A 14830-nucleotide genomic window follows, 5' to 3' on the forward strand; every position below is an offset into this window, starting at 1 on the left:
GGACTGACAACAAGGAAAAGAACACTTTGTAGTTACTAAGATGTCAAAGCAGCAGATGATGAAATGCTTGGTCTGTTTTGGAAGAAGATGCTTACATGGAAAGTGCTTATGAAGCAATTGAAAGACAACAAAAGAAGCACTAGTGACTTCTAACCTAGAAAGATTATGGGCTATGTGAGGTTAGGGATGTCGCAGCATCTGATTCGGGGCCAGAGTCCAATGGACTCCAACCCACTCAACCTAACAGACTGCTTGCCTGCCCTTGCTCATCGGGCTCACTGCTGGATAGGGATGTCAGAGAATTTCTCCACGAATCTCGGGGAGGCCGAATGCCAGCGCATTCGGCCCCCTGAAATTGGTGGAGAAACGGTCTGCTCCCCTGCCCCCCCAGGATGGGACTTACCTTGCTTGAATGTCCCTGGCTGCGGCGGCTCCGGTGGCGGTGCGGCGGCGGGGCAGCGGCAGCGGTGGCGGCTGGTCTTCCGACCGGCTGCTGCCGCCGCCATTTCCAAGTAAAACAAACAAACAAACAAACAAATGTGATAGGCTACATAAATGTTTACGTAGCCTATCACGGCTGACTTTAAAAAAAACCAAAAAACCACGTACGCAAAAGGCGGCGCCCATGGGCGCCGCCATTTGCATTCCTTATTTTGGCATGTGTAGCGTTGCCCTTATTTTCGCTGTAGTCTACGTAAATATTTACGTAGACTACACGTGCCAAAATAAGGAACGCAAATGGCGGCGCCCATGGGCGCCGCCATTTGCGTACGTGGTTTTGTGTGTTTTTTTTTAAAGTCAGCCGTGATAGGCTACGTAAACATTTACGTAGCCTATCACGGCTGACTGCAGGGATGCAAACGGTGGCGGCTACGGCCGCCGCCATTTGTGTCCTGGCAGGAGATGACGTTTCGCAACCGGAGGGATGGGGTGCCTCCCCCCCGGCCAGAATTTCGGTGGGGAGGGACGGGGTGCCTCCCCCCCACCACGAAGCAAGCGTCGGGATCAGGTAAGGGACTTTCATCTATCCCTACTGCTGGATGACTTGATGAGCACCTGGCAATTGCTGCGCGGCCACCCGGTCCCTTATTGAGCCACCAATTTGCATAAAAATGGCAGCTCATTATTCTGCATAAAAGGCCTTTTATGGAAATGGCAGCCATAAAGCTTCCTTTTATGCAAGATTAGAGGCAATCGCGAATGCAGGTAAGTCTGTCCATCCCTATGTGAGATGAAATAATCTATGTATCTACCCACATGCTTCATTATCAAATTGATATAAAACTTGAAATATAGATCATAGAATCATAGAGGTGGAAGGGGGCATTTAGACCACCGAATCCAACATCCTGCTCAGTGCAGGAATCCAATTTAAAGTATCCCTGACAGATAGCTGCCCAGTCTCTGCTTGAGCTTACAGCCTACCTAGCCAGTTGGTTCCATTGTCTGTCTGCTCTGACGGTTAGTAAGTTTTCCCTGATGTTTAACTGAAATGATTGAAATCTGCCTTCCTATAACTTAAGCCTGTTATTTCATGGCCTTCTAAATTGGATGACAGAGAAGACTCTAGGACATGAAATACGATATGATCCCATTTCAGATCAACATAGAAAAAAGAGCTTCATGGTCACTTTGGGGTGGTGGGGGTGGAGGATACATATTTATTTCTTTAAAATTATTTTTAGGCCACTTTTAAGGGTAAAACCCTTAAAATTTAGTGTGCACAGTGTTGGAATGCATCTCTCCTTTCATGTTCCATTTTAAGTAAACTCCAGGATGTTGATGCTCACATACAAAATACTAAATGTGAAACATGACAAAAACACTTAATACAAACAAAATAATCACATATAAAAACCGTTATTAAACATAAATACTGTTAATTCATAGGTACAGATTTTTTATAAATGATAAATACTAATATGATTACTGAGTTTCTATTGAATACTGATATTCAAATCAATACTGAAAGGATATAAACAACATCTGAACAATATACTGAATTGTTGGGAGAGTTAGGGAATGAGAACAATTCATTTTCAGAACTCATTTGAAACACAGTGGTTCTACTATCCAGTTGAGGATCCTACTGTGCCAGCCACTCTATCCCTTAGGTAGTTTGCATTCATGATAGAGTGGTGAATCTGGTGCACTATGTAGGATTTAAAAATTCTGCAGCTACCAAAAGCTGTATAGCTGTTTGTGGTAGCACTGTCCCTGGGGGAGCATAGATCTCTCCCATTTGCTATAGAGAAGGGTTTTGGACTACACAATATTCATTCCCATGATTCTGTAGCACAAGATAGTGGAACACCTGCTGGGCTAAGCAAACAAGCACAACTGGAGAAAATGGATGAAAAGAAATAACAGACAGAATCAAAATGTATACCTGCAGTGCACAACAATAGGCCCTGCCTCTGGTGGATTGAGGAACTTCACTTGTCGAACAAAGCCCAAGAGGCCTGTGGCATAACAAGGAACCCCATGGTCTGGCCAGCTGGTGAAGTGGAACTGCCGAATCTCTCGGATCTCATGGTAGCCTTTCTGAGGAGGATTAAAAAATCCTCTATTTCTCTCCATAACAGCAATAATAGTAAATGTATTATGAATCCCCTGCCAACACCCAGCCATTTCTTTAGGATATTACATTTTAAATCTAACTACATCCACATACATTTCATACGTACTTTGTATTCTCGATATTTCAGGGTGAAGAAGAAAAAAAGAATATACCATCTGGATGTCTCTAATAAACAGCAACAGATTTCCAGTTATCATAAATTTGTTTTAAAAAGAAGACATTGAACGGTGAAAACTATTTACCAGAATGGGGAAGGATGCACAATAGCTTGAGTTCTAGCAAGCCAATCAGGGCTTTGTATGGGGAACTAGAAGAACACTAGCAAGCTGATTAAGGATTTACATACAGAATTATGGTGAAAGCCAGTCAAAGCTTTGAATGGGGAACACTCAGGCAAGCTGGTAAAAAAAAAAAAAAGTATTATAATGGTGCCCTTCTCATTTCCAGTGTAGAAATGGTGCACAATTAAGCCCAGTATCTGTGCCTTTCAAAAGGAAGCATGCTCAATTAGACTACAATCCAAACTAATGACAAAAGCAGCATGTGAAATAACAGTTCAGAAAACTACTTGATTGTGCTTTTATTTTTTTCAGATGCAATCGTATTTTATTTTTACTTTTAAAAATGTTTTAATTATTTTAAATGTAGGCTACTATGGATTCCTAAGAGAGAAAGTGTATGGGATGGCCTTGGCCCTGCTCACCGCTAACAAGGAAACCCATGTGCAGGACATGATAACAATAGCTTTCCCCCCAGAAAAAGGTTGTCCTGGCTAAGGCTTGGACCTGTGCAAAGTGGCCAATCAGGTGCTCAAGAAGGCTCTGGTGGAAGGATGCTACAACTAGCAAGGCAAGGGTCACATTTGGTTGGCAGCTATGCTGGGTAAACAGCAAGGCAGAGACTAACCGCAGCTCAGACAGCAGTCTGTGAGTACTACTAGGCTGGAGTCATTCCTCATGGAAGGAGCTTACAGCAATCGAAGGCTTAAGTAAGACTGTCAGCTCCTGCTACTGACTGAATCCTTAAAGGGCCCATGCTCATTTTTGTAGCCTTAAGCTCTGATGTGGCTGAAGGACCTGAGAGGCTTTGGTAGAGCCATTCTTGGACGCTGAAGTTGATGGGAGGACTGAGTCCATGGGTCCAGAGAATTTGTTAGGGGTCCCCAAGACTCCTCCCTGGAATGGGGTGTTGGGTATCTTGTTGGGCTCAGAGTCCTCTTCCAGATGATGCTGAGCCTCCAGACCTGGGGTCATGACATTGGTATTCAGAGGCATGCTGTTTCTGACCTTGGAGGTACTACATAGCCATCATGAGTAATCACCACTGTATCCTTACCTTTTGGACTGTAAAAGTGCGTATGACATACTCTGCCAATGGTTCTGTCTCAATTAAGGTGACTTTGATATCTCCATAGACTTCTGTATCATCAGGCCAGTATCGGACACACTTCACCTATGAGAAGAAAGATCACACAGTGAATACCAGGGCAAGAAGTACGGCTATACACCTCTATTTGTATGTCTTGTCTGCATATAAACCCAAAGCATGTATATCTGCAGAAGAACAAATCAGAGTTGCATGATCAAAGTGCACATGTCCCCTCAATGTCCCCTGGTGCATCTTCCATTGGCCCCATGCTCAACTTGCATCAGTTGAAGGTGGCACTGTCACTCCACAGCCCACCTCACATGAAAGAAACAAATGACTCCCCCCCCCCGGCAATTAGTGGATTCCCAGAACTCATTGTTCTAGTGGAACAATTAACCTGGATGTGGCACATTGGATATGGCTATGATTGTATCCTGCTTATGGTTTTTTCCCCAGTTCATATTTTCAGTATTGCATTCCCAAGCAATATACTTATTTGCATTACAGATAAATGCATACTGGAACATATTCTACTGTCTTTGGAGTAACATTTGTTGAACAAGTTGTGAGCAACCGAAGCAGCTATCACACAAGAACTATTCATCCCAATAAAAGGTATCATCTGCATTCTAGTCACAGAAACGTTGGAGCAGTTGACCATAGCAAACTGTTCATTCAACAAGCCAATGAAAGATTAATTCAGATTACCTTTTTTTTCTCACTGTGCAATGGGCTTGGTAATCACCCTGCATGGTGAGATTCTCATGGAATTGTCTCTCTAAAACTGCCTAGCTCACAGCAGAATTGCAGCAACTATTCTCTTAGCAAGCATAAAAAACTGTAGCTTTCTGAAAGCAGGACAGTCACAGTGTCCCTTCTGCAGAAGCTACAGTACAATACAGAAAGGTGGGCCATCTGAATCCATCCCCATTCCTCACACTTGTTAGGTCCCGATTTCCGTATAAAACAAAGTTCAAACACTGAGATAGTAAATATAATACCAGGAAAGGGCTTCTGAGTCTGAGAGAAAGCAGGTAGGAGTGAAAAGAAACACAGAACTAATTATCATGTGGTAGTTGCATAAAGGCGCAATCCTATGGTGACGCCTGTACGCCTCCGAACTCAGAGGCTTACGGGCATCCTATGCCGAGCAGGAGGATGGTGAAATCAATTTTCGCCTCTGTAATCCTCCGGCTCTGCATGGCTATGCAGGCTTTTTTGTCCATCTAACTGGAGCATATCAGAATGGGAGGGAAAGAAGCTAGCGAGTTCTCAGAATACATCATATCCCGGTTTCCCCAGTGCCTTCCCCTCCCTGCCATCTGGCATGCTTCTTTTGCCCCCTCTCCGAGGTTGTGGTTGTGACTTCAGAGAGGCAGCTGGAGCAGTTCTCTCCATGTCAGCTGGAAGGGGGAGGGAGTGAGGGCAGACAGCACAGATTCCTGGATGCAGGGTTGGGGTGCTGTCTCCGACCTCCAATCCAGGAATCCAAACTATCCTATCCTACCCTAGACTCTGACTAGCGGCCACACAATTGCTCCATAAGAGTGTCTCCATGGTAGCTCTCATCATCATGGCGATCACTCGTGATGGAGTAAGATTGTCTTCCAAAGATAGAGTCTATATAGATAACTCTTTAAAAGGATTAAACAGATTCATAGAAACATTAATATCTAGCAGTGGGTCTGCAGGTGGCTGTAAAGGCCGATTCTGGATCTACACAGCCTCCCACAGTGAGGACATGGGTTTCCAGGTGGAAGGTGGTAACGGTGAGGGTTTGCTTGACATGCCTTCCGCTGAACTCATTTCTCCCTTTCGCCCTGTACTCATGCTTCTTCAAAGTCCATAGCGCCTTTAGGCTATGGTCATAATATAGGCTGACCTCCAGTTGGAACGCTCATGGGTTAGAGCTTCCCAGTTCTCAATGCTTATGTTACATTTTCTTAGATTAGCTTTGAGAACATCTTTAAATCTCTTTTGCTGTCCACCAATATTCCATTTTCCATTCCTAAGCTGGGAATAGAGTAACTGCTTTGGAAGACGATAATCAGGCTTTCGAACAACATAGCCAATCCAGTGAAGTTGATGTTGGAGAATCATTGTTTCAATGCTGGCGGTCTTTGCTTCTTCCAGTATGCTCACATTAGTCCATCTGTCTTCCCAAGTAATTTGCAGAATTTTTTGGAGGCAGCATTGGTGGAACTTTTCGAGAAGTTGGGAGTGGTGTTTATAGATGGTCCATGTTTCACAGGCGTACAGTAAGGTTGGTAGTACATACAGTGGCTTTGTAAACAAGCATTTTGGTCTCCCTGCGAATGTCCCGATCCTCGAACACTCTATGCTTCATTCGGGAGAATGCTACAGTCGCAGAGCTCAGGGGATGCTGAATTTCAGCATCGATGTCAGCTTTTGTGGAGAGATGGCTGCCAAGATAAGAAAAGTGATCGACATTTTCCAGCATCACACCATTAAGCTGGATTGATGGCGCTACAGAGGGATTGGTTTGTGCTTGCTGGTAAAGCACTTTGGGTTTTTTGATGTTAAGCGAGAGGCCGAGCTTTTCATATGCTTCTGCAAAGATGTTTACCATAGTTTGGAGATTTTCCTCTGAATGTGCGCAGATTACATTATCATCAGCATATTGAAGTTCTGTGACAGAGGATGTAATTACCTTACTTTTTGCTTTCAGCCTACTGAGATTAAAAAGTTTTCCATCTGTTCGATATATGATTTCTACACCAGTGGGAAGTTTCCCTTTAACAAGGTGTAGAATCATGGCGATGAAGATAGCAAATAAGGTTGGAGCAATGACGCATCCCTGTTTAACGCCTGATCCCACTTTGAATAGATCACTTTGTGAGCCATTGTTATCCAAGATTTTTGCCGTCATGTCATCATGGAGGAGCCGCAAGATGTTCACAAATTTATTCAGGCATCTGGTTTTCAGAAGGATGGTCCAGAGAGCAGTACGATTTACAGTGTCAAAGGCCTTAGTCAGATCAACAAACGCCATGTACAGGGGTTGGTTTTGCTCCCTGCATTAATGTTGGCACTGTTGTGCAGTGAAGATCATATCCACTGTCCCCCTGGAAGGGTGGAAGCCATTTTGGGATTCAGGGAGGATGTCTTCTGAGATAGGTAGAAGGCGGTTTGCAAGGATCCTTGCCAGGATTTTGCCTGCCGTAGGTAGAAGGGAGATGCCTCGATAGTTTCCACAATCTATTCTATCACCCTTTTTAAAGACAGTGATAATTATGGCGTCCCTGATCTCCTCCCTCATCCAGATTTTTTTGATGAGCTTGTGAAGCTGTTGTGTAGCTTCAGGCCCACCTTCTTTAAAGACTTCAACAGGGATCCCATCGGGTCCACTAGCTTTATTATTTTTCATTTGGTTAATGGCTTTACTGACTTCCTCCAAACTAGGGGATACTGCAAGCTCATCTCTGGTTTGTTTTTGTGGGATTTGTGAGAAAATCTCATCAGCCACAATAGAGTTATGGTTAAGGAGGTTGTGGTAATGCTCTTTCCAACGCAGTGCAATAGACTCTTTGTCCTTTAGAAGTTCGGCACCATCTATTGAGCGTAAGGGGCTTGTACCATGGTTTGTTGGTCTGTAGATGGCTTTTGTGGCATTAAAAAAGCCCCGTGTGTCATGGGCATCTGCAAAATGCTGGATTTCTTGAGCTTTCTTTATCCACCAGGTGTTCTTAAGTACTCTTGTTCTTCTTTGGACCTCAGCCTTTGCACTGGCATAGATTTTTTTCTTAGCAGCACAGTTGATGTCTTTTTGCCATATTTGGAAAGCTTTCCTTTTCTTATCAATAATATGTTCAATCTCCCTATCAGTCTCATCAAACAAGTCCTGATGTTTCTTAGTTTGGTATCCGATAGTTTGTTCACAGGCTGTGATAATGGAAGTCTTCAGTTTATTCCAGTGTTCCTCGACATTTTCAGGGGTTTCCATAGGTAGATGTTCCTTGAGGGTTGTTTGAAAGCAGGCTCGCTTAATAGGGTCTTGAAGGGCTTGGGTGTTCATTTTATGCCTTGGTTTTCTTCCTTGGAGCCTACTGTCAGGGTGGAAACTGAGCCCATAGAGCCCCAGAGCAGTTCTTAATCTGAGGAGGAATCATAGAATCATAGAATAGTAGGGTTGGAAGGGGCCTACAAGGCCATCGAGTCCAACCCCCTGCTCAATGCAGGAATCCAAGTCAGAGCATCCCTGACAAATGGCTGTCCAGCCTCGTCTTGAAGGCCTCCAGTGTGGGAGAGCCCACCACCTCCCCAGGTAATTGGTTCCATTGTCGTATTGCTCTTACAGTCAGGAAGTTTTTCCTGATGTTCAGCCGGAATCTGGCTTCCTGTAACTTGAGCCCATTATTCCGTGTCCTGCACTCTGGGATGATCAAGAAGAGATCCTGGCCTTCTTCTCTGTGACAACCTTTCAAGTACTTGAAGAGTGCTATCACATCTCCCCTCAGTCTTCTCTTCTCAAGGCTAAACATACCCAGTTCTTTCAGTCTCTCTTCATAGGGCTTTGTTTCCTCTGATCATCTTTGTTGCCCTCCTCTAAACTCTCTCCAGTTTGTCTGCATCCTTCTTAAAGTGTGGTGCCCAGAACTGGACACAGTACTCCAGATGAGGCCTAACCAGTGCTGAGTAGAGGGGAACTAGTACTTCCCGGGATTTGGAAGCGATGCTTCTATGAATGCAGCCCAAAAGAGCATTGGCCTTTTTTGCAGCCACATCACATTGTTGGCTCATATTCAGCTTGTGATCGACAACAATTCCAAGATCCTTCTCACTTGTAGTGTGGTTGAGCCACGTATCCCCCATCTTGTAACTGTGCCTTTGGTTTCTTTTTCCTAGGTGCAGAACTGGGCATTTATCCCTTTTAAATGTCATTCTGTTGTTTTCTGCCCAGCACTCCAGTCTATCCAGATCACTTTGAATTTTGTTTCTATCTTCCAAAGTATTAGCTATCCCTCCCAATTTTGTGTTATCTGCAAATTTGATCAGCATTCCCTGCACCTCCTCCTCCAAATCATTAATAAAAATGTTGAAGAGCACTGGGCCCAGGACTGAGCCCTGCGGTACCCCACTCGTTACCTCTCCCCAGTTTGAGAAGGTCCCATTGATAAGCACTCTTTGAGTCCAATTCTGTAGCCAACTGTGGATCCACCGGATCGTTGTTTCATCTAGCCCACTTTGAGCTAGTTTGCTCATCAGGATATCATGGGGCACTTTGTTGAAAGCTTTGCTGAAGTCGAGGTATATGATGTCTACAGCATTCCCACGGTCTACAAGGGAGGTTACTTGATCAAAAAATGAGATCAGATTTGTCTGGCAGGACTTGTTTTTGACAAATCCATGTTAGCTTCGAGTAATCATGGCATTGTTTTCAAGGTGCTTCCAGATGGATTGCTTTATCATCTGCTCCAGAATTTTCCCAGGGATTGATGTCAGACTGACTGGTCTGTAGTTCCCAGGTTCCCCCTTTTTACCCTTTTTGAAGATAGGGACAACGTTAGCCCTCCTCCAGTCATCTGGCACTTCCCCCGTCCTCCATGATTTCTCAAACAGAATAGACAGCAGTTCTGAGAGTTCTTCTGCCAGTTCCTTTATGACTTTAGGATGCAGTTCATCTGGCTCTGGAGATTTGAACTCATTCAAAGTAATGAGGTGTTCCTTGACCATATGCCTGTCGATCTCAAGCTGCAATCCTGCCCCTTCAGCCTGTACTTCGCCTTTGCCAGGGGGGTCATAGACCCTCTTTTGGGAGAAGACTGAGCCAAAGTAGGAATTGAGCACCTCTGCCTTTTCTTTGTCATCTGTTATCGTTTTGCCATCCTTATTTAATAGCTGAACCACCATTTCTTTCCTCTGCCTTTTACTATGCACATAGCTGAAGAAAGCCTTTTTGTTGTTTTTAACATCCCTTGCTAACCTCAGCTCATTCTCAGCTTTAGCCTTCCTGACGCCATCCCTGCAATTCTGTGCTATCTGCCTGTACTCTTCCTTTGTTACTTGGCCTTCTTTCACTTTCTATATGTGTCCTTTTTTGTTTTCAGGTCATCCCTAAGCTTTTTGTGAAGCCACATTGGCTTCTTCTGTTGTCTTCCAGCTTTTCTTCTTGTTGGAATTGCTTGTGATTGTGCCTTGAGAATTTCCTTTTTTAAAAGCTCCCACCCATCTTGGACTCCTTTTCTCGCTAGCATCACTTGCCATGGCACCTTACTGATCATTGTTCTGAGTTTATTAAAATCAGCTTTCCTAAAATCCAGGGTACGCGTTTGCTTCCCTTAGAACCAAGAACTCAAGTACAACATGGTCGCTTTCCCCCAGAGTTCCTGTAACTGCTACTTTATCCACTAAGTCATCTCTGTTGGTTAGGATCAAGTCAAGGATAGCCGATCCTCTAGTTCCTTCCTCTACTTTCTGTAGGAGGAAGTTATCCACCACACAAGTCAGGAATTTCCTGGAGGGGCCATGTTTTGCAGAATTTGTCTCCCAACAAATATTGGGGAAATTGAAGTCCCCCATTACTACTACATCATGCTTCCTTAAAACATTGGCTATTTGCTTTTCAAAAGTTTCATCCTTGTCTTCTCCTTGATTGGGTGGCTGGTAGTAGACTCCGACCACCAGGTTCCTTTTATTCTTTGCTCCATTTATTTCAACCCATATGCTCTCGATGGGGCTACCAAGCTCCTCCTCCTGTATTTCTGTGCAGAGATATGTATTTTTCACATACAGTGCAACCCCACCTCCCTTTCTGTTCCTCCTGTTCTTTTTGAACAAGTTATATCCTTCAATTGCTGTATTCCAGTCATGAGAGTCATCCCACCAAGTCTCAGTTATACCTATCAGGTCATAATTTCCCTCTTGTATTAAGAGTTCAAGTTCGTTCTGTTTGTTTCCCATACTCTGGACATTAGTATATAGACATCGAAGACCATGTGCTTCATAGTCTGGCTTTCTTCCTACATGTGTCTGAAGACTATTATTGGGCGTTATCAGAGCTGTTCTCTCCATTGCAGTGTATGTGCCTATGTCCATTGTTACCCCCAACATCACATCTCCCTTCCCCGTAGGATTCAGTTTAAAGCCCTCCTGATGAAGTTCTTCATGCTGTGGCCAAACACATTCTTCCCATCCTTTGTGAGGTGCAACCCATCCCTAGCCAACAGCCCATCTTCCAGGAAGTATAGCCCATGGTCCCAGAATCCAAATCTCTCTTGTCGGCACCACCTTCGTAGCCAGTCATTCACCCGGAGTATTTTTCGTTCCCTTTCTGTCCCTCTTCTAACTACTGGAAGGATGGATGAGAAAACTATCTGGGCCCCCAAGTTCTTGAGTTTCCTTCCCAAAGCTTCAAAGTCTGACGTGATCTCTTCATAGCTCCGCTTGGCGGTATCATTTGTTCCCACATGGATGAGAAGAAAGGGATACCTGTCAGTGGGCTTTATGAGTGCAGGCAACCTTTCAGTCACGTCTCTAATCTGTCCTCCCGGGTAGGGATGGCGGAGAATTTCTCCCCGAAACTTCGGGGGGCCGAGCGCCAACGTGTTCAGCCCCCCGAACAAGTTTCGGGGAGAAATCCTCCGAACCCCCCCACCCCCCACACACACCCCGGGACGGGACTTACCTTCACCGAATGTCCCTCCCGGCGGCGGGTCCGGCCGGCGGTTGGCGGGTGTTCGAGAGGGGCGGGAGCGGCAGCTGGTCTTTCGACCGGCTGCCGCCGCCGCCATTGCAATAAAAGAAAAAAAAAAGCCCCCTGATAGGCTATGTGATGATTAACGTAGCCTATCACGGCTAGATTTGCAAAGTCAGCCGTGATAGGCTACGTCAATTGTCACGTAGCCTATCACGGGTGACTTAAAAAAAAAAAAGCGCGTACGGATAATGGCGGCCCCCATAGGGAGCCGCCATTCCCGTTCCTTATTTGGTCGCTGTAGTCTACGTAAAGATTTACGTAGACTACAACGACCAAATAAGGAACGTGAATGGCGGCTCCCTATGGGGGCCGCCATTCGCGTACGCGCTTTTTTTTTTTTAAAGTCACCCGTGATAGGCTACGTGACGATTGACGTAGCCTATCACGGCTGACTTTGCAGATCTAGCCGTGATAGGCTACGTTAATCGTCACGTAGCCTATCAGGGGGCGTTTTTTTTTTTTTTTTTTAACTTTCGCGTTTGCGGCCGGGCGAGGCGGGAAGCCTCCTCCCCTGCCTGAATTTCGGCTGGGGCGAGGCGGGAAGCCTCCCCCCCGGCCTGAATTTCGGCCGGGGTGAGGCGGGAAGCCTCCCCCCCCGGCCTGAACTTCGCGGGGGGAGCAGCGAAGCGCCTCCCCCCCACCGTGAACATCCTTCGAGGACAGGTAAGGGACTTTCGTCCACCCCTACTCCTGGGAGACAACATACCTGGCGAGTCCATGGGTCTTCGCGACATACTTGGGTCTCGATCCCACGCAGCAAGGAGTCTCCCACTACTACCACTCTTCTCTTCTTCTTCTTGTAGGCCTGGGTTTCATCGCCTCTGTTTGACTGACCTTTAGCCTCTTGCTCACTCTCATGCAGGTTCCCCTGTGATTCTTCCTCTGCAGGCTGTCCTCCAGTCTCATCCGCAAGTACCTGGAATCGGTTCCACAGCTCCACTGCTTCCACTGGTGCAGAGTGGCGTCTAGTTCTTCTTCTCCTAACTGTCACCCTTTTCCAAGGACTATCCTCTATTCCATTGTTCTTCACCTCAGCATTTCCCACTGCCTCATCTTGCTGTTGCTCTTCAAGCTTCTGGTCTGCCCTTTGCTGCTGTAGTTCCCCCATTCTGTCCAAGAACTCTTCGTGTTCTCTTATTCCCCAGAGGGTCAACAGTCGCCGCTCCAGTCCACTTACTTTTTCCTCCAGCAGTGTGATCAACTTGCACTTGTTGCAGGTGTAGGCCATGTTGTTCTCAGGCAAGAAAACAAACATTGCACACACCTTGCAGGTCACCAACACTGGAGAGTCTTGTCCTTCCATAGCCTCTTTTCCCTTTTTGTGTCTAGCTCTGTGATTGCTCTAGACTAGCCTGTGCCTGCTCCTCTACTCAGTAGAGGTTAAAAGCAGAGTCCCACTGGTGTGAAAGTGTGTGTTACAAGACAAATAAATGGGAAAAAGTTAGTTAAAATAAAAAATAAAAAAATGAAAAAAAATGTTAGGGGCCTCCCCCTTGACCTCCCCTGCCAAACTCCCCTGGCCAACTCCTGTTTGCTCCCCCTGTCCGCTCGCTCTGGTCGCTCGCTCTCTGGGAGCTTGCCTGCTTCTGTAGTCCCTGGAGCAGCTGGAACAGCTTGCTCTGCTCTGCTCAGCTGGGAGGCGGGAAACAGACTGAAGCTTCCCGCCCAGTCAGCTGCTGGGAGTACTCAGGCCACACCCCTCCAATTCAGTTGGAGCTCTCAGAAGCACCTGGTGAGCTCACAGCCATCTCTCATCTCTCATCTCTCACAGATGAGAGATGCTCATCTCTCTCAGGCACAGCGGCTGGCAGAGATTCCTCCTGCCAGTATTCCTGGGATAGATAGTGACCCTGGCAGTGAGAGAGCGCTGGAGGGGGGCTTGCTGGATGCTCGGCGCAGACCCAGGGAGCGATGACAGCTGGAGGGCACCGAAAGGAGGCATACCACTCGTTTGGTGCTCAAACAACGGTCACGTCGCAAGGACCCAAGGGAAAGAGGGAGGATCTCTCCATAGCCCATATGTTCAGAGTCTTCCTGTGGTTCCTCTTCAAACGGGGACCAACTGCCTTACCTGGAGCTTAGGCTACTCTGCTATCTTTCCCCAGTGCTGTTCCTTGCTTAGTCGCTAGTGATTAGTATCTGAAATAGTCATAAAGTAATAAGGGAATAAAGCCTCGGAAAGAATCCTCGTCATCTGTGTCCTGAATTGGCTATTGGAGAGGACTGCAAGAGGCAGCTAGGGAGCTCCTGACACCTACGTTGAGGGACAATCTTAATGGCCACCATGGAACGAATTAATTGGTGGTCTGTCCAGCAGTCATCAGCACTTGTCATGGCTCTAGTGAGGAGTACATCGCAGCGATCTCTGGCACGGACAATTACATAATCTAGAAGATGTCAGTGGTTTGACTGAGGGTGCTTCCATGATGTTTTAAATTTATTTTTCTGACAAAAAAAAGTGTGTTGGTAATGACAAGATTATACTCTGCACATTTACTCAGAAGTAGGGGTGGGGGGATCACTTACCTGGCTCCGTTCCAGGGATGTGCGGTGGGGGGAGGCGATCCATCCCTCCCCCCGGAATCCTCCCCAGCCGGCTCCACTCTGCAGCGAGTCCACAGAGCCACCGGCTGGGGCTGCCCACAGCCAGACCTCCATCTGCTGCTGGGCCACGGCCGCAAATGGTGGCTGCCATAGCGGCTGCCATTTGCATCCCTGCGTTGCCATGATAGGTTACATATATATTTATGTAGCCTATCATGGCAAACAGCAGGGATGCAGATGGCAGCCGCTACGCCATTTGCATCCCTGCTTTTTGCCATGATAGGCTGCGAAAATATATACGTAAGCTATCATGGCAACACAGGGACACAAATGGCGTAGTGACCGCCATTTGGGTCCCTGCGTTAGCCATGATAGGCTACATATATATTTACGTAGCCTATCACTAAAAGAGTAAGGATGCAAATGGTGTAGCAGACGCTATTTGGATCCCTGCTCTTTGCTGTGATAGGCTACATAAATACTTACGTAGCCTATCATGGCCAACGGAGTGAGGGAAATGGCGGCTGCAGACCGGGGCCGCCATTTGCACCCACAGATGGCCAACAAAAGGTAGGTTCTGTCCCGGGGAGGTTTTGCAGGGTGGAGGGGGGGATTGTTCC

At 46.3% G+C, this 14830-nt stretch overlaps 1 protein-coding gene across 1 annotated transcript in view; it reads right to left on the minus strand.

Annotated features, from left to right (window-relative positions):
• Nucleotides 1–14830, minus strand: part of PTPRT (protein tyrosine phosphatase receptor type T) — an 838546-nt gene that overhangs the window by 39783 nt on the left and 783933 nt on the right. The window contains exons 27-28 of the mRNA XM_084851682.1: nt 3917–4033; nt 2390–2544 (exon numbers count right to left, since the gene is read on the minus strand). Coding sequence (XP_084707808.1) covers nt 2390–2544; nt 3917–4033 — 272 coding nt within the window. The remainder of the gene's footprint in view (nt 1–2389; nt 2545–3916; nt 4034–14830) is intronic.

Source organism: Heloderma suspectum, chromosome 4 (genome assembly GCF_057233095.1).
Source record: "Heloderma suspectum isolate Gila_16-S chromosome 4, 16-S_ref, whole genome shotgun sequence".
Lineage (NCBI taxonomy): Eukaryota > Metazoa > Chordata > Lepidosauria > Squamata > Helodermatidae > Heloderma > Heloderma suspectum.